The 26,135-nt window shown below is 37.1% G+C and overlaps 1 protein-coding gene and 1 long non-coding RNA gene across 2 annotated transcripts; one reads left to right on the top strand and one right to left on the bottom strand.

Annotated features, from left to right (window-relative positions):
- Positions 1-1,597: 1,597 nt before the first annotated feature.
- Positions 1,598-3,199, top strand: LOC127125719 (late embryogenesis abundant protein At3g53040). The gene is made up of 2 exons (XM_051054515.1): positions 1,598-2,724; positions 2,822-3,199. The coding sequence occupies exons 1-2, from the start codon at positions 1,690-1,692 to the stop codon at positions 3,065-3,067; spliced, it is 1,281 nt and encodes a 426-aa protein (XP_050910472.1). The 5' UTR covers positions 1,598-1,689; the 3' UTR covers positions 3,068-3,199.
- Positions 3,200-20,320: 17,121 nt separating this feature from the next.
- On the bottom strand, positions 20,321-21,896 carry LOC127125718 (uncharacterized). The gene is made up of 3 exons (XR_007804789.1): positions 21,472-21,896; positions 20,901-21,002; positions 20,321-20,652 (listed from the first exon to the last, which is right to left on the bottom strand). It is a non-coding gene; the product is annotated as an uncharacterized LOC127125718 (long non-coding RNA).
- Between the last annotated feature and the right edge of the window lie 4,239 nt (positions 21,897-26,135).

Raw genomic sequence — 26,135 nt, 5'->3', positions numbered from 1 at the left:
TTATTCTCTTTGCTTCTTGTAAATCCGCGTTTATAGTGACCGATGCCCCTTTTTTGTGGTGGTAGAGTATTTTCAAATGGATTGTAGAGGCAACCACGTCAAGCTTAGTTAGGAAGGACCTCTCTAGAATGCCTTTGAAAGCTCTTTTACACCGTTTCACGAGGAACGAAAGAGTCATCATTCTCTATCTCGTCCCTTCTCCGACTGATAGTGTCAGATCTATTACTCCATAAGGATGAATGATCAAATCGTTGAAGGCTAACAAGTCTTCTCCTTTAGAAGGACTCATGTCTGTTCGACGGAGACCTAACGATCCCAACGTGTCTTTGTAAAGGATGTTACAAGAACTTCCATTATCTACTAGGAGTCTCCTTACAACTAGATCAACGATAACGACCACGATAACCAAAGGTAGATCGGAGTTCGAGATTCCTTCGACCTTTTCCAAAACCAAGAACCCTATATTTTATCGGTCACTTTGCTGAAATTCCGAACCAATATTCAACAAGAAAAAATCGAAAGGTGACAAAGTGTTGGATGCGGTGACACTCCGAAATGTGTCAATTGATGATAAGACATGAGGAACTGGATCTGGATATATCTTCTTGAACATTTTGGAGAAGTTTACCGTCTATGCTCACTCGCTTTCAGTATGAAACTTTTTTCGGGTTGAGAACGAGTTATTCTTGATGGATACATGAGAATCAGAAGTCGATTTTCATAGACGACACCACTATTTAATTTTGGAATCAGAAACATGTAGAGTTGCAGAAGTTGTAACAGAGGAGAGCTTCCGATGCGACAAAGCAATGGTGCACCTGCAAGGTTAGCACTCTGGTGCTCAAGTCAATATGTGAATGATGAAAGAGTATTCAAATTGTGCTTGAAACTTGTTACCTGAAATGGTGTCATCCTGTATATATATGGAAGAGAAATAACTGTCTCTCTACTTTTCTGACGTGGAATATGGAAGACCGTTGGATACGTTGGAGGTACGGATCTCACTGCTTTTAGATCTCTGAAGGTCCAATGGTCAGGAGAATTATCACGAAGTTTAGCAAATACTTGATTTGAATTCGGGATGTTCTTGCCTTATAGTGGTTGAAATCCGAGAGGCGTGATCAACCCAAAATAATATATTTTTTAAAAATACTTTTATTTTTTATTTTAAATAATATTTTTCAAAAAATTAATTTATAATTTAAACTTGTTTTTAATTTAAGTTTAAATATTTTTAATTTTGTATTGTTTAGTGCAATATAGTTTGAGTATATAATTCACACTATCTTCAAGTAATTAAAATCAAAGATTTCATTTAGCATCACAATACTCATAAAGATTCAGTAATTAAATATTTTGAAACACAAAAAAATCCCAGTGACACTGAAACACATCGCATCACTTGTTTATAAGATAAATGTCATCACGAAGGAGCTTGTTATGCTACGTGTAACACTTGCATGCATATACACACACAATGTCCAAACGTACCGACCAGCATTCCCACACGTGTCACCATGGTTAAACCATTTCCTCCACGTAATATTCTACACCGACTCTCTTTTCCTTCACATATATATGCACATCAAAATTCATAGCATTCTAACTCACTATAATCTTCTTGGTTATTATCATTATCATATTCAGAGTATAAGATTTCTTGGTTATCGTATTCAAAGCATAAGATCAATGGCATCAAGTAAAGAATTCAAGGAAGACAGAGCCGAAGCAGCTGCAAAGCTAGCAGCAAAAGACATCGGCGATGTAAACAGAACAAATGAAAGAGAACATGGTTACGATCTTCGGTCTGAAGCACAGTTCAAACAAGCACGAGCTGAAGCAGCTGCGAAACTCGCTGCTAAGGATCTTGAAGATGTTAACCGAGCAAGAGAGAGTGGATTCAATGCACAAGAGAAGAAACCAGGTGTCATTGGTTCAATGTTTAAAGCAGCGAAAGAAGCTGTCATTGGTAAGAGTAATGAACCTCATGAAAAAGTGAGGGAAACTTCAGATTATGGTGCAGAGAAAGCGAGGGATGTGAGAGATACTACTTCGAACAAAGCCGGAGTGTATGCTGATTATGCTGCAGAGAAAGCGAGAGAAGCGAAGGATGCTACTAATAAAGCAGGTGCATATGCTGATAATGCTGCAGAGAAAGCAAGAGGAGCGAAAGATGCTACAAATAAAGCAGGACAGTATGCTGATAGTGCTGCAGAGAATGTAAGGGGAGCCAAAGATGCTACCGATAAAGCTGGGCATTATGCTGCTACTGCTGCAGAGAGAGCAAAAGGAGCGCAAGATGTTACAAATAAAGTAAGTGAGTATGCTGCTAATGCTGCAGAGAAGGCAAGAGGAGCTAAAGATGTTACTAATAAAGCAGGTGAGTATGCTGAATATGCTGCAGAGAAAGCTAGGGAAGCGAAAGCATGGGAGGAGAAACAAAACTATGCTGCAGAGAAAGCCAGGGAAAACGAACAGAAGTATGCTGCAGAGAAAGCTAGGGAAGCGAAAGCACGGGAGGACATAAACCATGCTGCAGAGAAGGCGAGAGAAGCTAAAGATGCTGCAGCTAATAAAGCGGGAGAGTATAGGGATTATACAGCGGAGAAGGCTAAAGAAGGGAAAGATGCTACAGTCGGGAAGCTTGGGGAGTTGAAGGATTCTGCTGCTGATGCTGCTAAAAGAGCAATGGGTTTCTTTACTGGAAAGAAAGATGAAACTAAGGTTTGTTACCTTCTTTGATCACTTTTCATCATTCTTTTAGCATTGGTTTCGTTATGTCTGAGTCTGTGTTAATAATGTGTCATTATGGTGTACGCAGGAAATACTGCGTGGCAGTGAGGAAGATGCGAGGATGAGAATGGACGATTTAACGATTGCAGGAGGAGGGAGGGGCAGAGAGAGAGTGGTGGTGGAGGTGGATGAGAGTCGTCCGGGAGTGGTGGCGGATGGGTTGAGGGAAGCGGCGGAAGTGAGGACAGCGGTGACGGGAGTAAGTCAGAGTGGTCAGGGACGTTTGGAGGAAGAAGGCACAGTTCATGTTGAGCGTCGTCGTGAGAAAATATGATCATCTATCATCATCATGTAGAATGTTGTTGCTACATATCGCTACTACTACATAATCACTAGTTTTTTCTTTTCTTTTTTTGTAATATAGTGTGTTTTGTAATAATAATACTGTGTTGTTTACTGTTTTTAATATTAATGTTATTACTTAATAGTATTCATCAAAATTAAATCTTCATCTTATTAATCCAACTTCTTTTATCTTCTTATTTTTTGGTTTGGTTATATATTTTTTTTTAATTTAAGGGTGGTATTTCTAGTTCATTTATAAATGTATGTTTAACTCTTTTAATCCTGTGTAATGGTGCTGTTGTCTTATGTGAGTCTCATATTTTTTTTCCTATTTTAGCGCGATTATTACTGAGGGTCAATAACCACACTAAATTTTTAAAATTCAAAAATAAAATTTTAAAATACAAAAAAAATCTCGCCCTTTTTTAATACACTTAGAAGAGAAGAGTTAGTTTTAATACAATTATGTCCTAATGAGTGGGTCCACAGGCTACTAGGACACAAATTTACTCAATGACGTTTTTTTAAACAAAGCAAATATTTTAACCTTCCACTTTTATCGTGAGCAGCATCACCATTTATTCAAATCTTTCAATTTTTACATTTACTTAATCAAACCAAATATTAATCAATTTTTAATTTTTTTTCATCGTGTAGCGATATTTTATGAGTATTCTGTAGTTTTAATCTAATCACATCCTCACATTGAGGATGATACTTTCATTTTCTTCTTAGTTTTAATTTGTATATATTATTTCATTATTTTTACTGATTGTTTGTTTGTGATTTTGTAAGATTTGAAGGTCATATGTTAGGATTGTGTTAACCTATTGATGCTTTATTTTTTAAATTAGGTGTTTAAAAATCTATTAATTTAGTTTGTTAGTTTTCTCATATATAATATAATAATCTTTATTTATTGAATAACGTGATGATGATAAAAGTTATTTGCTATTTGTAATTTTGTTATAAATAGAAATTAAAGAATATTAGTTTATAACCAATTTTTTTTTGCTTCCTTCTTTTCTATCTTCGTGGGTTTCTTATCTATTAAGAAATTGATTATACTTTATTATTTCGATATCGTTTTTGCAACAAATCAGTGCAGCGATCGTGGAGAAGATGTCATTAACAAAGAATGAGATTGAAAAGTTCACTGAAGTGAATAATTTCAATTTGTCACACTTGAAGATGAAATCCTTACTGATTCAACAGGATTGTTTAGAAGTGTTGAAGAGAGTCGAAGCCATGGACGCCGCGTTAATAGACAACAAAAAAATGACTATGGTATAGAAATCCCACAACGAAATCTTATTGAGCCTTGATGATAAGATTCTTCGAAAGGTTTCGAAGGAGACGACGACGTCGGAGTTATGGGTGAAACGCGAAAGTTTGTACATGATCAAATTATTGATCAATCGCCTCTATCTGAAGCAAACTCTGTATTCATTCAAGATAAGTGAAGACAAAGTTCTCGCTGAGCAGTTGGATATGTTCAATAAGCTGATTCTTGATCTTGCCTCTTTGGTTCCAAGATTGACCACTTCTACCAATTCTTCATGCGGCTGGATGACCTTTAACTCTTGATTTACCAGTCGAACTAACTCCTCGGGGAATTCAGAATCTTCCTCGTAGTCTTCATCAACAATATTGATTGGATTGTCGAAGTCATATGGGACCATAGCAGTATCGTTGTTGGTGATAATCAGGGAGAATCATCATAATTCAGGGTTCATGCTTTTATTTTATGAAGGAGAGGAAAAATGAATGAAAATTTAAAAGAAAGTAAGAATACATTTCCATTTTTTTTGTTAAAGTGAAAAAGTAAAAATAAATGAAAGACAAAGAGCATAATGCAAAGGTGATTATTTCATTGATTAATTTGATTGAAAATTAACGGGGGCCCTACAAATGGTTCCCCCATGCCTTAGGCATAACATGAGTTCTTTTTTTTAAAGGGAAAACAAAACAAATGGGAAATTACTTTTCAAGCATAGTACTTCAAGTATCTCCATTTCGGTCCAATTTGTTAATTCTCGCCCTTCAATCTTCTTGTACACCAGTTCTTCTTCAACAACAACATTAACTATTTCCTCTTCCATTGCACATATTTGGTCGTTTATGAGGTGTCTGACACTTGCAAAGATTTCTGATAATGGGGGAACTTATACCTCCATAGCTTTTGGCACTAATCTCTTCACATTTTCGGAATTGTAACCCAAACCGGAGTGGTCTTTATTCACAGGAAAATCCAAGACTCTTCCTCAAACTTTTGGGTGTCCAATCTTAATCACAATTTTCACATCCTCCAAAGAGATAATTGGTAATTCAGTTTTCTTATCTTCCCCTACGGGGACAACCATCTCGACATTCACCACATCAAATGATTGGAATGGAGTCTCATATACCTCACCCCTCCTTCAACATATCGGAAAGACGCTAAGTGGTTGACCATGATGTCCTCGTCACCTTTAATTACCACAAGCTTATTGTTGACCAAAAATTTCAACCTTTGATGAAGTGTTGATGTGACATTCTCGACTGAGTGTATCCAAGGCCGTCAGAGTAAACAAGTATAAGCGGGATCTATATCCATTACAAAAAAGGTGATAAAGAAAGTATGAGGGCCAATCTCTATGGGGAGGTCAACTTCACCAATCACAGTCCTCCTCAAGCCATCAAATGCTCTAACAATCAACTCACTATGTTTCATTACTAGTCATTTAATGGTTAACTTGGACAATGAGCTTTTTGGTAGAAAGTTTAGAGATGAATCGGTATCTACCAACACCCTAGACAGAATAGTGTCCACACATTCGATAAAGATGTGTAGAGCCTTGTTGTGATTTTTTCCCTCGAGTGGGAGCTCATCGTCGTTAAATCCCAAATTTGTATTGGCTGCAATGTTGTTGACGACACCTTCGAATTGACAGACAAAAACTTCTTATGGTACATGGGCGACTCTCAAGAATTTTACTAAGGCATCTCTATGTGGCTCATAACACATTAGCAAAGACAACATTGAGATCTTTTATGGGGTTTGGTTGAGTTGATCAACCACCTTATAGTCGCTTTTCTTAATCATGCGCATGAATTCCTCCACCCCATTGGTAGGTGTGAAATCTTGCCTTTGTTGTTCATTTTAAAATTGTTTTCCTTTATCTTGATTTGAGGTCCCATTATTGTCAATAACAGAGGGTGCATGTGCAAAAATCCTTCCACTTATGGTTACTCCACCTGTTATGGTTATATTCACCATTGGCTCATTGGATGCTACAGGGTCTTCTTGTACTTTATGTCCATGGATATAGACAGTTGAGTCATAGATCCTTGGAGCTACTTTAGTGTATTTAAAAGGGAATGGAATGGGCACAATTATCAATAGAGGGGTAACCGGATTATCAAAAATAGTCATTCGAGATAAATCATATGGGATTTGTAGTGGTTGGACTTCATCGTACTAGATTTCGAGGTTTGACACATCTTCATTAGTGTACAGATGCTCCACTACCATGATTCCTTAATCTATTAATCTTTGAACAACAGACTTCAAAACTTTGCATTCTTGAGGGTTGATTAAACAGTGCTTACATCTAGCATCACAGACAGGGAACAAACTACTTTTTAACAATTGTTCCTTAATCTTAATCGGGGGAGTTTTTAATTCATCCACACGGGACACTAATCTTCTTTTTTCGTAAATCTCTACCATATTTACCACATGTTTGTTATGTGGCAGCATTGGGTTGTTTTTCACATTCGGCCCGTTAGGCGCAAACGTGATTACCTTTGAGTCTATCAAATCTTGGACTTTGTATTTCAAGGCTTTGCGGATCTCAATTGAGTGATTGGGATCACCGAAGTGGAACTCGTACCGGGCATTTACATCATAGCCAGAAGGAAGGATCGTTGGTGGTGGTCCTAGCTCCCTTAACTGCACTAATGAACCATATAACAGATATGGTAATATACAGGTGTAAGGCATGAGAACTGGGTTGAATCTCCATTCAGGTCTTCGTTGACATTGTTGTCGTTGTTGTGGTGGTGGATAATGTGGTTGTTATTGTTGATGATGCCATTATTGTTATTGCTAATATGGTTGTTGTTGATATGGAACAGGTTGTCGTTGGCTCGTTGATCAATTGGGATAACATACGGTTGTTGATTTTGAATTAGCGCCCTAGCAACAAATTGCTAGTATGGAACACGATAAGTTGGGTTTCTTCCTCTTACCACGACAATTTCATTCGCTTCACCTTCCCTCTTCTTTCCATAGGCTACATAGGGTTTCTTTACCACACCGAACGTGCTAGCAACATTCTGGATTTTGTCCATCTTAATCATGTTCTCTATCCTTTTGCCGACTATGACTAGATCCGAGAAACCTGAAGATATGCTTCCTACCATTCGGTCCAAATAGGGGCCTTGAAGGTTACCCATAAACATATCAATCAACTCCCTTTCCAACAAATCAGGTTGTACCCTTGCGGATAGTTCCCTCCATCTTTGTGCATACTCTTTAAAAGTCTCGTCGAACTTGTGAGTCAAATTTTGTAGTTGGGTGTGGTTGGGCGCCATGTCGGTGTTGTATTGATAATGTTTTAGGAAGGCCTCAGCCATTTCCCTCCACGTTCATATGTGAGTTCCTTCAAGTTGAATATACCAATCTAGTTATTCTCCACTCAAAGAGTCTTGGAAGAAGTGCATAAGCAGTTTGTCATCATCGGAGTAGGCAGCCATCTTTCGGCAATAAGCCCTAACATGTGTTCAGGGTCACTAGATCCTTTGTATTTTTCAAAGTCATGGACTTTTGAACTTAAAGGGTATAACTATGCCTGGGACCAAACATATCTCGGTAGTGTCAAGACCTAAATCATTGGATCCCTCCAATGCTTTTAACTTCTCCTCAATGGCTTTAACTTTCTTTTCTACCTCGTTGGCAGGTGGACCGAAGGCGTCATACAAAGAGGCAACTCTTGGACTAAAGAAGGCATATTGCTGATCATCAATCTTAATAATTGGAGGGTTGATAACTAGTGGAGAACCACCGTCGGGTGCCCCTACAGGAATCTGGATTGGAGTGGGACCTTGTGGAGGCACAGGGTTTTCCATAGGAATGGCAGTAGAAATAGAAGTAGCAACAGCGTGGGCCCTTTGGTTCACCTCCTCTTGCATCTTCGCCATAATCTCTTGACCATGAGAAACGACTTAAATAGTCTCCATCAGTTGTCCCATTTGGGCTCGCACATGGGATACTTCCTCACGTAAGGCAGCTTGGTTCTGTTCAAGTTGGTCCATTATAGCTTGCTGATTGTAGCTCGTGTAGTAGTGATTCCGAGAAGTCAGCTTGCTGGTTTCTGTTGAAGAAAGGTCGTTGATGAGTTTTTTTTGTTTTGTTTTGAAAATACGGAATGATGCATGGATGTTTTTTTTATGTTTGTTAATGCAAAGCTCTCAGTTACTCGTGTTGTTTATTATGAGAAACACTTAACATTTAAACATTGCAATCAAGAATAAAGATGTACATATAGAGTGAATCACAAAGAAGCTTCATTTATCCTTTGTAGGGAAATAAGTTATAAGTACATAGGAATTGCAAAATACAAGTTTTTGAACTGGAAAGCAAACATGTAAACTAGATGTCAACCCTAAAGATAATCCCTTGAGATCTGTGGAGAGCTTTGATGTCGGTAATAAGCTCCGCCATTGTCTTCTTTCAGAATTTGACAAAGTGATAAACTTCTTCAAGGGTGTTTTCAGAGCATATGATCAAATCAACCTATTTTAAATTTTTGGGAAAGTCTCCGAGAGTGTAATTAGTCAAAACAACCATGTTCGGGTACTTATTCTTCCAGTCTTTAGAGAGGTTTGGAGATTTTGGATAATCCCATCCATTTGAGCCATTGAAGCTTATGCCCCACGACACCCACTTCCCAATATCAGCAATAGTTTTGCAATTCCATGTAGGCTTGGTCGTAGATTGCCATCTTCAAGTTCTTGATTTGCTCGTAAGCTTTCCCAAGTTAGAATTGCCCGCACAAGAAGCTTCAATAGACTTTCTCCCTTTCTAGTTGTTCTTTGGCCAAAAGATCCTTGCAATCTTTGAGAGTGGTCCTTAGCTCTAGGATCTGGGATACGTAATCCTCCATATCTTCCTTTTTCATTGCGTTAGACCTCTCAACAGTTTTCTCAAGGTCCTTGATAGTGCGGTACGCTTGATCCAACTTGTTGTTATAGAAGTCTAGCTCATAATTGGCTCCTTGTAGAGCACCACCTACCCATACTCTTTTGTATTCTACCTCCCTAATCTCTTCTTTCTAACCTCGAATTCCTTACTGACTAGCTTATCCTTGTCTTCCAAGTTGAAGTTTCATTCCAAGTTGAAGTAATCCTCGTATCTTGTCGGTAAGCTTGTCCACATCTTCTTGCAAGATGGGCTCAGGTTTGGGAATCAACGGTAGTGATGAAGGATCAAACAAGAAAGGCATCTTGGAGGTTAAAGCTTGTTCTCTTACCCACACAAAGTAGGGTTCCGTAGCTAAGATGTTATTTCTCCCCCACTCTTGGTCAATTCTGACTATGCTTATCCAAGCTCCCTTCACTCTCTTCAAGGCTGAATTGAGTGGGTCCATATTATTGATGATGAAAGGTACATGGTCTCATCCTTCAGAAGGACTCAATATAGTATACCCCAATTTTCTCTTAAGTAGCACGGGGTTGTAGTTGTGTAACCACGTGTTCCTATAATGGGGACATTTGGGAACCCTCCACATCTAAAAGTTACATCTTTGGTTTACCACTCTTTCTTGTACCATAAGATTGAACTGGTGGAGAGAGAAGCAAATCTTTAGGGCCATGACAGATTGCTATAGGCGACAGGGCCTGATTAAGACATATGAGTCCTCATCCACAAATGCAAGAGGGGTTCACAACAGAGAAAGGTTCTTCCTCTTTTCTCATGCCTTGTATGAAAGGTATGATAGAAATATGCGATCAAGAATGGCACTAGATTGTTGGTTAGGAAGAGTTCCACGGCCAAGTGATATATAAAATTGTCTATGTTAGGAAATAGAACAATTTTATGGATCAGTAATGCTAAACTTGCGATACATGGTTCCGACTTCTATTTTTTATCATTTTCCAGACATGGTCCTCTAGGAATTTCTTTGTAAGACTTTTAACAGTACCTTTGGGTCCCCAACTGGACACTAATTCATTTGTGTTTATACCCAAGACTAGAGTTAGCTCGGACAAGGTGAAGCCTTCTTCCAACTTGGGGAATGGATTGAAATCTTTGATTGATCGGTTTAGAAGCCTCTCAATTTCCTCTAGGGTTGGGGATAGTTAAAAATTTGGGAAGGTGAAACATCTTAACGGAACATCATAGTACCGAGCTAGGGTGGTGAGTGCTCCAAAATAAACCTTTTCAATTAGAAGGTCTTTAATGTTGACATAAGTCATTCGGAACTTATCATCTTTGAGGGACGTAATCGTAGAGCTTAAAACATTCAAGGTATTTCTTTTTGGATCTTTATATCTGAAGGAGAAAGTGTTTTATCTGTTGGAGTAAGCCCTAGAGGACAATACTTTTGGTACTTGTATCGAATTATTCATCAATAATAAAAGGATTTTTTCTTTATTATGTTTGTTTAATAAAGTCCCTACAATATCTAGTCCGTTTAATGTATCAAGTGTGACTTAATCATGAGATCCCATTAAACATAAAGATATTATTCTTAAAGTAGTCATAGTCGAGCTTTATTATGAAGTGGGATAACATTAAAGCATTATGACTATTATGTATATAGACTGATGATCACATCTCATAGATCATGGATAAGGAGTTATCAAGTCTTAAACATAGGTAGGAATATTAGGAGTAATATTTATACTGGATTGACCTACTATGAGAATACTATATAGAATGTTATGCAAAATGTCATAAGTTATTCTCATGGTGATAATGGTGTATACCACCCTTCGACCTGAAACCAATATGAACCCTAGATGTAGAGTCGAGTGCTTTGTTACTGATCAAACGTTGCCCGTAACTAGATGACCATAAAGACAGTTGATGGGTATTCCACAAAGCATGCTAAGGGACATGAGTGGCCTAGATGAATTTGCCCATCCTGCGTAGCAGGATAAATGTATAAGGGTCCAATATTGAACTGGACAAGGATGACACGATCTATTCCTTGTGTTTAATATAGACATAAGGGCAAAAGGATAATTGTATACACAAGTATTATCACAAAAGGATTTGTCAAATCACATGAAATTTGTGTATCTTGGGTAGCAGAGATGTGTTGCTAGATACCGCTCACTATTTATTATGTTAAATACGTTATTTAATATAATTTCTAATACTGAGAAAACCTACAGGGTCACACACAAAAGGACGGATTGATGAGAGATAGAGTAAATAAGGAACACCATAAGGTACGGTGCACTTAAGTGAATTGTAGGACATCGTAAGGTATAATGCACTTAAGTAGAATACGAAATATGGTAAGGTACCACGCGCTTAAGTGATTTTGGTATATCATAAGATATGGGCCACATACACTTAAGTGGGTTTTTTAGCTTACAACCCACACAGGTGGTTCTATAAATAGAATCCTTGTGCATAAGCATTTGTTCAGATGAAATTTCATTTCTCTCTCTCTCTCTCTCTCTCTCTCTCTCTCTCTCTCACTCACTCACTCAAAGCCTTCATTCGTAGTAGCTAGCACTGAGACTGAAAGAATCCGTTCGTGTGAACTCAGTAGAGGCGTTGTCACCATTCAACATTCGTGGTCGCTTCTTAGATTTATATCAAAGGTTTCAATTGCCACAAAAGGTAATGATTATATCACTAATCATGCCTGTTTGTAAGGATCACTAAAGGAGAAAAAATTTAATTTCCGCTGCGTTTTGGATCGCTATTCTCCTTCAGTGGTATCAAAGCCACTTACGAAACCATGCATCTGATAGTTGTTTATTTTCTGTATTTTCTGTATTAATACGATTAAAAGACAGAATGAATCAATGAATAAAAAAGTAATTAAATTTGGCATCATGTGTGTATGATTTGGATGATTGATGTTGACTATGCTTCGGAGTCAGACGTTAGTATGGTGAAGCAGCGATACATCGATCGTCCATAGGTTACACAATTGAGATTGATTAAGTTATATATATGATATAAGTAATTATGATGAAAATACGGTATATATGATATATTGTTTCTCTTTCGTTCATTCAAACACTTAATGGTTGTTTTCCTTTGAGAAATCAATGGTTATTTGCTTCGGAATCCGATGAAAGTATGGTGAAGCAATGACGTGTTGATCAATCATATTGAATTAACAATCGAGGTGTGTTTGACGGTATGAAATTGGTGCATTAGGGTTCATGACTGCGCAAGAGTTGTGCTGTCAAAGAGTTATGCGATTAGGGTTGTGACTGTGCAAGAGTTATGCTTTAAAGTATCAAATGTTGATGTAAAAAACGACGTCGATTTCAAATGAGTTGTTCATTAAAATTTTGCGTCGGGCAACGGAACCCCTGGCTAACTCTGTGTAGTGTGATCAATCGCTGAAATTTAATTTGGTTTATTTAATTAACAGAATTTAAATTAATAATAATAATGTGTTTATTAGTATTGTCTTGTGGTGATCGGTTATAGCCTTAGTTTTCCTTTATTTTGTTTTGGGATTTTAAAATACGACATGCATGTCGTGCCTCTCTTTTAATATTTTAATGTAACTTCTTTTCTCATCTCACTCCCTCGTATGTAAAACGGGTTTCTTTCATATAATGTAATGTTATGAAGAAAGAGAAGAATACATTATCAATAGAGGACAAACTTGAAGATCATGCTTGGAGAAGCTTAGATCGTTATTAGGTTAGCTTAGGTTTTCTCATTGGCTTGGGAGAACAATTGCACTAGAGGCCATAATTGTTTCATTTTGTATGTATGTTGATGCATGTGAATGTATGTTGATGCATATGAGAGACGATTTATATGATAAATAAGCCGGTGAGATTAGAATAATTGCAAATTCCCTCAAATTAAATATTAAGTTTATGCTTTCCAAGTTTTAGCACTCATCAAGACTAGTATCGAATAATGTAGGTTTCGCCTATGCGAGGTGCATGTTCTATATTAGTAATGTGCGGTGGGATAACTGTAATATCCAATTGCTAAAACAATGGGTCAAACTTAACTAAACAAATTATAATAAGATTATATATGTTTAGAAGCAAGAGTTGTAAATGATCCATGTGATGGATTGGAATAATGAGTTATTCATCCAACTAAAATATTCGAGAGTTGTATTAGATACAATTGGAATAAGTTCCTACCTAAATAACCTAGTTTTGTGTAATCCGCCTACGCGGACTTAAAACAAAGTGAAATGTGGATCTTGACCTACTAGAAAATCTTCCAACAGGATTTTCCGAATCAAATGGTGAGGGTCATTTGTTTTGAGTAAAATAGTGGGAGCATATTTAATTAAAGGCCTAATTAAATATGTTATTTTAATGATACTTATATTTTCATTATTTTTCATGTAGATTACCATGACAACAAATACCTCTAACAACATTTTACGATCAATCCTTGATAAGGAAAAATTGTCTGGGACAAATTTTCTGGATTGACACCGAAATTTGGGGATTGTCCTCAAACATGATAGAAAGTTGTATGTCTTGGAGAAATTTGTTCCTGAAGAGGAACCTCCTAGTTCTGCACCTAAGGCAGAAAGAGATGCTTATAAGAAGCATGTCGATGATGTCAATGAAACTGCCTGCCTCATGCTAGCTACCATGAACTCAGAGTTGCAAAAGCAACATGAGAACATGGTAGCGTTCGATATGATCGAACACCTAAAGATGTTATATCAAGAGCAGGCAAGGAATGAAAGGTTTGAAGTTTCAAAAGCCTATTTTCAAGGAAAGTCATCTGAGGGAGCCCCTGTAGGTCCCCATGTGCTCAAGATGATTGGGCATGTGTAAAACCTTAAGAGGTCGGGTTTTCCCCTCGGAAAGGAACTTGTGATTGAGTTGATCTTGCAATCGTTGCCAGATAGCTTCAGTCAATTTGTCCTTAATTTCAATATGAATGATATAGATAAATCTCTTTCTGAACTACTAGCCATGTTAAGAATTGCTGAGCAAAATCTGAATTCAAAAGGGAAGTCCATTCTGATGATCGGAAATGGAAAGAGAGAGAACAAAAGACCCACCAAGCAGGGTGGTAAAGGGAAAGGCAAGGAAGTTGCCAAATCCAAACCCACAGCTCCTGCTTTTAAGCCTAGTGGAGGAATAGCAAAGGAAGGCACCTGCTTCCATTGCGGTAAGACCGGACACTGGAAGAGAAACTCTCCAAAGTACCTGGAAGATAAGAAGAATGAAGTACAGACTTTAACTTCAGGTATTTTTGTTATTGAAATTAATTAATATACTTCTGCATCATGGGTACTAGATACTGGATACGATTCTCACATTTGTATCAATGTGCAGGGGCTAAAAAGGAGTAGAGATTTGGCAAAAGGTGAAGTTGGCCTACGAGTTGGCAACGAAGCAAAGGTTGCTGCTTTAGCCGTAAGAACTTATGTATTGACTTTACCTAATGGTTTAATAATTCAGTTAGAGAACTGTTATTATGTACTTGTAATTAGCAGGAATATTACTTCCATTTCTTGTTTAGACAAATTTGGTTTTTCATTTATAATAAAGAACAATTGTTGCTCTATTTATTTGAATGGTATATTATATGCTACTGCACAAATGAACAATGGACTATATGCCATTGATCTTGAAATCCCTATTTATGATATTAATACTAAAAGGATGAAACCTAATGAGTTAAATCCAACTTACCTTTGGCATTGTCAATTAGGCCACATAAATGAGAAACGCATTTCCAAACTCCATAAAGATGGACTCTTGGACTCTTTTGATTATGAATCATATGAGACATGCAGATCTTGTTTAATCGGAAAGATGACAAAGTATCCATTCACAGGAAAAGGTGAAAGAGCTAATGATCTTTTGGCCCTCATACATACCGATGTATGTGGACCACTGAACATACCAGCCAGAGGAGGTTTTCAGTACTTCATCAAATTTACTGATGATTTCAGTAGATATGGTTATATGTATTTAATGAAACACAAATCAGAGTCCTTTGAAAAGTTCAAGGAATTCAAGAATGAAGTACAAAACTAACTAGGTAAGAATATTAAAACTCTTCGATCAGATCGAGGTGGTGAGTATTTAAGCATAGAGTTTGATGACCATCTGAAAGAGTATGGGATCCTATCCTAACTTACTCCTCCTGGAACACCCCAATGGAATGATGTATTTGAGAGAAGAAATCGAACCTTGTTAGACATGGTCTGATCCATGATGAGTCACGCCGATCTTCCAAACTCATTTTGGGGACATGCACTATTGACAGCAGCTTACACACTTAACCGTGTTCCATCCAAAAAGGTTGAGAAAACACCATATGAGATATGGAGTGGTAAGAAACCACATATGTCTTACATGAAGATTTGGGGTTGCGAAGTTTATGTGAAACGATAAATTTCAACTAAGCTTGAGCCCAAATCTGACAAATGCTAATTTGTGGGATATCCTAAAGAAACAAGAGGGTATTACTTATACAATCCTTCTGAGGACAAAGTGTGTGTCACTCGAAGTGGAGTTTTCCAAGAAAAGGATTTTATTTCCAAAGGAATTAGTGGGAGAAAAGTAGAGCTTGAAGAAGTTCAAGAATCACAAAGCATTGTTACACCTATAGAGGAATTAGAGCAGGAAACACAAGTAGTTATGGAAGAGCAACCTGCTCAAGTAGAACAAGACCAGCATAGGTCAAGCAGGATACGTCACCTACCTGAGAGATATGGATATCTCATAACAGATCAAGGTGATGTATTACTCATGGATTAAGATGAGCCTGTGACCTACCAAGAGGCCATAACTGGTCCCGAGTCTGAGAAGTGGCTAGAAGCCATGAAATCTGAAATGGATTCCACGTACACAAACCAGGTTTGGACCTTGGTAGAGCCTCATGTAGGAGTTAACCCTATAGGATGCAAGTGGGTCTTCAAAAAGAAGACTGACATGGATGGTAAGGTACATACTTATAAGGCAAGATTAGTTGCCAAAGGATATAAACAAATTCATGGGGTTGACTACGATGAAACCTTTTCACCAGTTGCAATGCTTAAATCTGTTCGAATTTTACTTGATATCACTGCATATCATGATTATGACATGTGGAAGATGGATGTCAAAACTTCTTTCCTTAATGGGAATCATCTTGAGGATATGTACATGACACAACCTGAAGGATTTGATATACCAGAAGAAGCCCAAAAGATATGTAAGTTACAAAGATCAATCTATGGATTGAAGCAAGCTTCCAGAAGTTGGAATCTTTGTTTTGATGAAACAGTAAAACAATATGGATTCATCAAGAATGAAGATGAGCCTTGTGTCTACAAGAAGGTTAGTGGGAGCATGATCATCTTTCTGGTCTTATATGTAGATGACATATTACTCATTGGAAATGATGTCCCTACCTTGCAACAAGTAAAGTCTTGGTTGGGGAAATGTTTTTCTATGAAGGACCTAGGTGAAGCAGCCTATATATTAGGAATCAGGATCTATAAATATAGATCACAAAAACTGCTTGGCCTAAGTCAGAGTACATACATAGACAAAGTGTTGAGACGCTTTAATATGCATGATTCCAAGAAAGGATTCATACCTATGCAACATGGCATGTGTCTATCAAAAAAACAATCCCCTTCAACTAAGGAAGAAAGGGATCACATGAATAAGATTCCATATGCATCTGCAATAGGATCTATCATGTATGCCATGTTATGTACTTGACCAGATGTCTCACATGCTTTAAGTGCAATGAGTAGGTACTAATCTAATCCCGGTGATGCTCATTGGGTAGCTGTCAAGAATATCCTTAAGTATTTGAGAAGGACTAAGGACTCATTCTTGATATATGGAGGTCAGGAAGAGCTTACTGTAATTGGATACACCGAAGCTAGCTTCTAGACAGATAAAGATGACTTTAGACCGCAACCTGGTTATGTGTTTTGCTTAAACGGTGGCGCTGTGAGCTGGAAAAGTTCGAAGCAAGATACATTTGTTGATTCTACAACTGGGGCTGAGTATATTGTTGCCTCAAGTGCAGCAAAGGAAACTGTTTGGATCAAAAAGTTCATTAGTGAACTTGGCATAGTTCCTAGCATTGTGGATCCCATTGATCTCTATTGTGATAACAATGGTGCTATCGTACAAGCTAAGGAGCCTAGATCTCACCAACGATCCAAACACATACTTAGGCGTTATCACCTTATTCAAGAGATAATAGATAGAGGAGATTTGAAAATATGCAGAGTACCTACACTTGACAATATTGCTGACCCACTAACAAAGTCTCTTGCGCAGCAGAAGCATGATGGTCATACTAGATCTATGGGAATTAGGGATATGCCTGATTGGCTCTAGTGCTAGTGGGAGATTGTTGGTGTAAGCCCTAGAGACCAATACTTTTGGTACTTAAATCGAATTATTTATTAATAATAAAAGGCTTTATCTTTATTATGTTTGTTTAATAAAGTTAGAATAGTTAGTCCATTTAATGTATCAAGTGTGACTTAATCATGAGATCCCATTAAACATAAGTACATCATTCTTAAAGTATTCGTAGTCGAGCTTTGTTGTGAAGTGGGATAACATTAAAGTATTAAGACTAGTATGTATATAGACTGATGATCACATCTCAGAGATCATGGATAAGGAGTTATCAAGTCTTAAACATGGGTATGAATATTAGGAGTAATATTTATACTTGATTGACCCGCTATGAGAATACTATATATAATGTTATGCAAAGTGTCATAAGTTATTCTCATGGTGATAGTGGTGTATACCACCCTTCAAATTGAAACCACTATGGACCCTAGATGTAGAGTCGAGTGCTTTATTGCTAATCAAACGTTGTCCGTAAATGGATGACCATAAAGACCGTTGATGGGTACTCCACAAGCATGCTAAGGGACATGAGTGACCTAGATGGTATTTTCTCATCCCGCGTAACAGGATAAATGTCTAAGGGCCCAATATTGAACTGGACAAGGATGACACGGTCTATGCCTTGTGTTCAATAGACATAAGGGCAAAAGGGTAATTGTACACACAAGTATTATCATAAAAGGGTTTGTCATATCACATGACATTTTCGTGTCTTGGGTAGCTGTGATGTGTTGCTAGATACCGCTCACTGTTTATTATGTTAAATACGTGATTTAATATAATTGTCAATGCCGTAAAAACCAACAGGGTCACACACAAAAGAACGGATTGATGAGAGATAGAGTAAATAAGGAACACCGTAAGGTACAATGCACTGAAGTGAATTGTATAACATCATAAGGTACGGTGCACTTAAGTAGAATACGAAATATGGTACGGTACCACGCGCTTAAGTGATTTTGGTATATCATAAGATATGAGCCACATACACTTAAGTGCGCTTTTTAGCTTACAACCCACACAAGTGGTTCTATAAATAGAACCCTTGTCTAGAAGCATTTGTTCAGATGGAATTTCATTTCTCTCTCTCTCTCTCTCTCTCTCTCTCTCTCTCTCTCTCCTCTCTCTCTCTCTCACACACACACACATACACACACACACACACACACTCAAAGCCTTCATTCGTAGCAGCTAGCACTGAGACTAGAGGAATTCGTTCGTGTGGACTGAGTAGAGGCGTTGTCACCATTCAACGTTCGTGATCGCTCCTTAGATCTGCATCAAAGGTTTCAATCGCCACAAGAGGTAAAGATTCTATCATTGATTATGCCACTAAAGGAGAAAAAGTTTAATTTCCGCTGAGTTTTGGATCGCTATTCTCCTTCATTTTCTTGATGGGTTCATGATTGTATTTGAAAATTGTCTTGTATGTCATGCGTTAAACAACGAAGTGCTAAGATATTTGTTTTATTATGATGTATGAATGTTCATGAATGCATGGATGGATGAACAGTTTATTTGTTTCCATATAACTCAGGCACGAGGTTCAAAATCTAGGATCATTGTGACGTGGAATGTGGTTTAATAATGACTGCTTTCTGTCATACCCCAAAATTTGCCCTCCCATTTTCATCTTTTCATTCAATCCTTGACTTAAAATTCATCTGCGCCCAATTCATAATTCATTCATATGCAGTCATGTTAATACAATCTCATAGATTTAAAGCTTGTTAAAAACAGAATGTGGTCTTGCTTAGTCTTGGGGGATTGCATCTGGATCTTTCATGCCTAAACCCTAATCTGCTTGGCTCTTGCTCTAGATGAATATTTTGATCCATAAAACCCTAATTTTGGATGCTCATTATGGGTGATTGATTTGTTGACTTTGCTTTGGGCTCAAAACCCTAATCAGGGGGAGTTGTGATCATAATGTGCCTTATGGCTTGATTTGTCACCCTGTGCTTAGTAGAAAGCCTAGTTCATTGGGAAAGATGGTTGGGTATCATATCATGCATCATCCATCATCTACACGTCTACATGGTTGATACATCATCTTATTTCACACATTGCCTAAGTCTTTTGGTATTGGCAAAAGCATTGGTCTATATGTCTTGATTCATTGTGAATTAAGCAGTAGTCTTTGTTTCCTATGAATCATGCTCTGATTACATTACATGTGAAAATCCTAATTCATGTCTCATAATTGACTTCGGTCTGCTGTTGACTTTTTGGTCAACTAGTTGACCAAAGTCAACTAATTCATGCCTCATAATTGACTTCGGTCTGCTGTTGACTTTTTGGTCAAATAATTGACCAAAGTCAACAATCCACTTTTGGGACCATTTGACATCAAGTTTCATCGACCACTTATCTTTCTTTCCATTTTGATATGTCTTCAATCAATTTTCAAATGTTAATTTAAATTGGATAATTGAATTTCCAAACCATTTAATATTGAAAGTCCATTCCAAAAAGTATTTTATAACAATTTTCAAATTACTTTTTATTAACTTTTTCATAATCTTTAACTCTCGAAATGTTTCTGGCATTCCATCTTAAATTATATTTCAATTCAATTTGCAAGTTGGAATCACATTTTGATTTTTGTTCTAACTTTCAAAATCCAACTTAATGTCATTTATTCAAATATTTATTCAAACAAACTTTACAATTAATACACATTCAATAATTTCCAATTAATGCATATTGCATTCATATGTTTTTACATTCATTTTTTTTCCTCATGATTACAATTATAATCCATAATTAGATCAAATGTCTACACCTATGTAATTCATATCCATCTCAACTTAGAGATCTACTAACATGCTACTACACTTAAAATACTTTATAAACCAATGAGTTATTACAAATTAAAGAGGCTATTGCAATTTAAATTTCTATGGAAGGGTGTTGTTGAAGATTCTGCTACACTGAGTGCATTGATTCACATAGTCTACTCTGAAACTCCAATTCCTTCTTCACCTTTCCATTATCATCCTCGGACGTGCAAGCAGCCTACAATGGTAACAATAATGTCACTTGGCAGCATAACTAATAGCAACTAACATCTAATTTACCACAGTAAAAATCACAACAATTAACACCAAGATTGACAGCTCAGGATAATTAATTCAAAACTAACATAACTCACTCCTAAACGAACTCTAACATCCTGCAAAAACTCAACAAACAGAATCCAATCCCGGTAATAGATTTAAAGAAACCAAAACCAGCAAACAGGGTTAAATGGTGCGTCTCTGTACCTCTCTATACTCGTCAATCCACTTCCTTCTAGAGAATCAATTCCCACGCACAATCAATCCAACTGGAAAATGCATCCCACCGGCATCGATTAAGGGTTGCACCTGCATAAATCCATAACAGGTCAATAAATAAGTTTCTGTTTCATTCTTCATTTAACTAACTTAACTTTCTTAACAAAATTTGTAACTAACTAACATCAATCTCTAACAGTTTTTGATTTCAATTAACTTCTAAGTAAATAGACTTAACAAGGCATAACCATAAGTTCTTTTAACAATATAACATTCTAACAGATCCAAATTATACACTAACTGCTAACAGAATCAACTCTAACAGTTAACCATCAACAAACTAACCAATTTCTAACAAAACTAACAATATAATTTCACTCCAACTTCAAAACAGCAAAATTCATTTTCATTATAATTTCATTCCCCATTTCATTTAGGATTGAATTTCTAACCAACTAATGCATTTGGAACTGATTAGAGAATTTACATCAAATTTCAATTTCATTTCACCATAATTTCTAAACAGAAATTTGATAACAAAAAATTATAAATACTTCACCTTCTTCAACCTTCTGCTGGAATCCATGCTTCAACCTTCGCCTTTCTCCAATCTTCACCGCTCAAATCATCACCGCGATGTAGTTCCTATTCCCAGGGATTAAAGCCCTAACATTGTTGGCTTCAATTACCTCTCCTTAGTATTTAATCGCTTGATTTCTAACTTAGGGTTCATACACAGGTTGATTCGGTTAGGGTTTTATAGTGTGAATCAGAGGAAATTGGGGATGGATTTAAATAGAGCTTAGAGAGATGAAGGGAACGAGGGTTAGATTTTGTGATTCGAGGATCCGCGGCCCTCGGAATGATTTCCGGCGCGGCGGAGGGAGTTCTTCTTCGGCCACATAGGATTAAAGGAGAAGTTTCCTTTCTGAACGTGCGAGAAGAACGATCTGGCTTCGCCTCTCATGTGGTGTGCATTTGGGCTTCATTTGTCTGTTAAGCCCATCGGATTTCATTTTACACCACCTGCTTGCTGAACATACCCCCAAGCAACCATTAAAATTGGCATATGCGCCTCAGTAGCGACCGACCCATGCAAATGGACCTTTTAGTGCATTCCTTTACTTCAGAATGGGCCTGCATCCCCAGTCCTGGGCCTGCAGTATTGTTTGAGTTTTTTTATTTTCTTACTAATCACTCTTGTTTTTCTTTTTTTTTTATATAATTAGGATTTAAATCAATCATAATTGTTTTGGTTCATTATAATTCTAATTAATTAGAATATATCATGTTTAGAATAAATAGAAATTTATGTCTTAATTAGGTTTTTTAAGATTTAATTATTTTGAAATTTTAATTAGGATGTAATTAGATAATTAGGATTAATTATTTTTGAAAAATATTGATTTTAGAACTATCTTCCAAATTAACCAATTTTTTGAGTATGACCATTTTGTCCTTAGGGCCTAAAATCTTGATTTTAATGCATGTTCCCCTAGTTTTAGGGTCTTAAACAGAATTGTTTGACTTTATTTAGTTTATCAATTCCATAGGATATTATTGTAGATAGTTCAATCTATTATTTTAATCCCATATATCAGTGTTGCCCAAAGGTTACTTTGGTCAACCAAATCCTTTATAACTGTGTTGTAAGCCCCAAGCCTATTTCAAGTGATCAAAAGACCATTGGTCACTTGATATGACGAGTTCATCACGCTCAAGCTATTATGAATATGCTGAATCTCAGAAGCTCAATACCTCAAGGTTCAAATGCAAGATCAAGACTTCAAGTCAACATCAAATCAAGCATAGCTAGCAAGGTGGACTACTTTTCAAGCACGGGGAAGGTATCAACACTTGTCGATCATAATTCAAAGTGTGTGGCACGAGCCTTAAACAATAGAGAAGGGATGAGACTAGAGAATTCCTACCCTCATTCTGAATATCTTTAGGTGTAGGATGTTTGGTCAGTGGTTCACCGTATTCACCTCTATTCATAGACTTTAGCATAATTTGAATTACATGATTGTTAAGTCTTCTTTTACAATAAATGGCACTATATCAATAGGATCAACACTCAGGATCTCCTGTCAGTAACTTGTTAATGTTGATTCGAGTTGCACGTTATGAGCCTTAAGAAACAAAGAATGATGAGAGTGGAGAATTCATATCCTTGTCTAGAATATCCTTGGGTATGAGACGAATGACTCAGTCGCTCAAGGTATTCTCGTTTGTTCATAGACTTTAGTGCAATTTGAATCATACAATTAACAAGTCTTCTCCAAACAAGCATCAAGCATCAATCTTTCAACACCCCAATAGGGGAGCATCTTTTGCTATTGGCAACTTGTGGTTGTAGACCCTCTTCTAATCCATTCTTTTCCTTGTAAGTTGTTAAACCTTGGCATGTTCTTTGCCTTGTAAGGTGTTAAACATTGGCACATTCTTTGTCTTGTAATGCGTTAAACCTTAGCGTATTCTTTGCCTTGTAAGGTGTTAAACCTCTGCACATTCTTTGCCTTGTAAGGTGATAAACCTTGGCATATTCTTTTCCTAGAAGGTGGTAAACCTTGGCACTTTCTTTGCCTTGAAAGGTGTTAAACCTTGGCATTTAATCTTTGCCTTGAGAGTCGTGAACTCTGACATATGCCCCCATGCCTTGTGAGGTGTTAAACCTTGGCTATTCACTTGATATTTCCCTTGAGAGTCATGGACTCTGGAACATGTTACTCTTTGACCTGTGAGGTGTTAAACCTTGGTTATTCGATTCAGTTCTCGCCCTGAGAGTCGTGGACTCTAGCACTTGATTCTCTTTGCCCTATAGGTGTTAAACCTTGGCAATTCGGTTCCTTGACATCATCAGTTTTAAACTTTGGTAGTGATACCTTACCTTGAAGGTCATGAACCTTGTAACTCCTTTTCAGCCTTGAAGGGTATTGAACTCTAGAAAATAAATCTCGTACCCTTGCTTTCAACCGTAGTAGGCTGAACTACGAAAGCTCTGACTTCCTTATAGCACTATAAGGATACATATGCAGGAGAATTCAAATTCTTCGTGAGCTACCCTATTTATCAATTAATCATTCTCCATTCATCAATCAATACCATCTTTTTTAGATCAACTATACTTCTCCCTGGACTCCTTGTACATCCTCTTAGGACGATATAACGACAATATACCTCATCAATCAAGAGTTGTTTGGATCATCCCCAAATATTTAATTCAATCTTTTTTGGCTTAAAAGTCGGTTTGCTCTTCGATTCAGAGTCTATCTCTTTCATGGATCCAAGATATTATTCTTCTTTGATCTCGAACTGTTTGCTCCCCAACCAATGATATATTATTCCCTGTACACAATAATACTTTCTTTTGGGCCGCGCATATACCCTTTTAGGACGATATAGCGGCAGTCCATCTCGTGAATCAAGAGTTGTTTGGATTGTACCCAGACATTTAATTCATCTTGTTTTTGGCCTTACCCTATAGCGGCCGCCATGCTAGCCCACGTATTGGTAAACGCCAATTTTTCTCTTTGGTTCCAAGTTATTTCCATTTGTGGGTTCCCTTGATACCATTCTGTTGGTGCAGGTTATACTTTTCATCACTTATCTCTCTCTTTGTTCTCGTGGTTCCATGAACTATAATTGCTCTGATTTTCTCATTGCATAATGAGAATACGTAGGCACGAGGATGTGAATCCTTGGCGAGCATACTCCTAATTATTCTTCTTTCCGTCTTAGGGCACCATTCATATCTTTCATGATCCATTATCTACCGTCGATCATAAACCGTCCACCTCAGTGACATACTATTTCTTTGACACTGAAATACAACTTTCTTTGGAATTCCATATACAACCTTTTAGGACGATATAACGATAGTCCACATTTGTACCTAGAGTTGTTTGGCTCATACCCAGACATTTAATTCCTTCTTTTTTGGCTAAATATCAGATAGTGGCAGCCGTGCTAGTCCACGTATCGGTTAACATTGTTTCCCTCTATGGTACATATCCCAATTTTCTTGTGGATTCCAATATACCTTACCCTTTTGGTTTCAAATTGTACTTCTTCAGTCACTGTTGAAATTCTGGTATCAGATATAAGATGTCGAAGATAATGTCACGACACTAATATCTGTTAATACACAATGGATAATAAAACAGAATTGAAAAGCAATCAACACAAGCAATTGTTAACCCAGTTCGGTGCAACTCACCTACGTCTGGGGGCTACCAAGCTAGGAAGGAAATTCACTATAATAGAATTAGTTCAAAGACTATCCGTACACTTCAACAAGTTACAGTCTTTCTCACCTAATCTCTACCCGTGCAATTTCTACCTAAGCACTCTTAGATATGAGAACCCACTCACTTCCCTTACAATCACACACCCGTGATTTTAAACAACAATCCCTTGTGAAAAGAAAGTACTTTTCAATTACAATATTCTTGATTTTACTTCACAGTTTCAACCAAGAAGACACACTCTTGATCTTGCTTCAAAGCTTTGATCAAGAAGACAAATCAGTCCAATTCAATCATCTATGGATGACTTGAATGACCTACAGACACAAACCCTAGCTCTCTCTCTAAATTTTGCTCAGTATTGGTTGTGTATTCAAACAGGTTTTCTGAGTCCCTTTTTATAGAAACATTGGACAGCTTGAAAACCTTAAATATATTTTCTAATTAAATCTTTTCATATCAGCTGTAAAGATCTCCTTGGAAAATAAACAAATCTGGTTGATATCTCTGATAGATTGCGCCAGCTAGCCATATCTTCAATCAACCAATGATTGTCACCAATTGTGCAATCACAAAACACCAGACATTCATACTGAATGTTCTGTGTACAGGATGTCATGACATCGGGTCTGACATCTGGAAAAATCCTGCATAATCCAGTTTCCTTTTATAGCAGGTACAACCATATCAGTTACCATGACAATGAGTATGTCAACTGAAACAATCCTGCAGCATATGTCTTCCAATTTAGCTCCAGCAAGTACATCCAATATCAGAAGCCTTGTCTTTGTAAGTGGCATTCTGAAACAATCCTGCTTGCATATCTTCTTTAACTCCAGCAGGTACATAGGATATCTCATGTTAAGACATCACACATAACATCTTGTGAACACTCTTTGTTTTACCAAAATTGCTGCCAACACTTAGAATCAACAAACTCCCCCTTTGGCAAATTTTGGCTAAAACATATATCTGT

This window comes from Lathyrus oleraceus, chromosome 3, assembly GCF_024323335.1.
Source record: "Lathyrus oleraceus cultivar Zhongwan6 chromosome 3, CAAS_Psat_ZW6_1.0, whole genome shotgun sequence".
Taxonomy (NCBI): Eukaryota; Viridiplantae; Streptophyta; class Magnoliopsida; order Fabales; family Fabaceae; genus Lathyrus; species Lathyrus oleraceus.
This window is presented reverse-complemented; position numbering and strand designations above follow the sequence as displayed.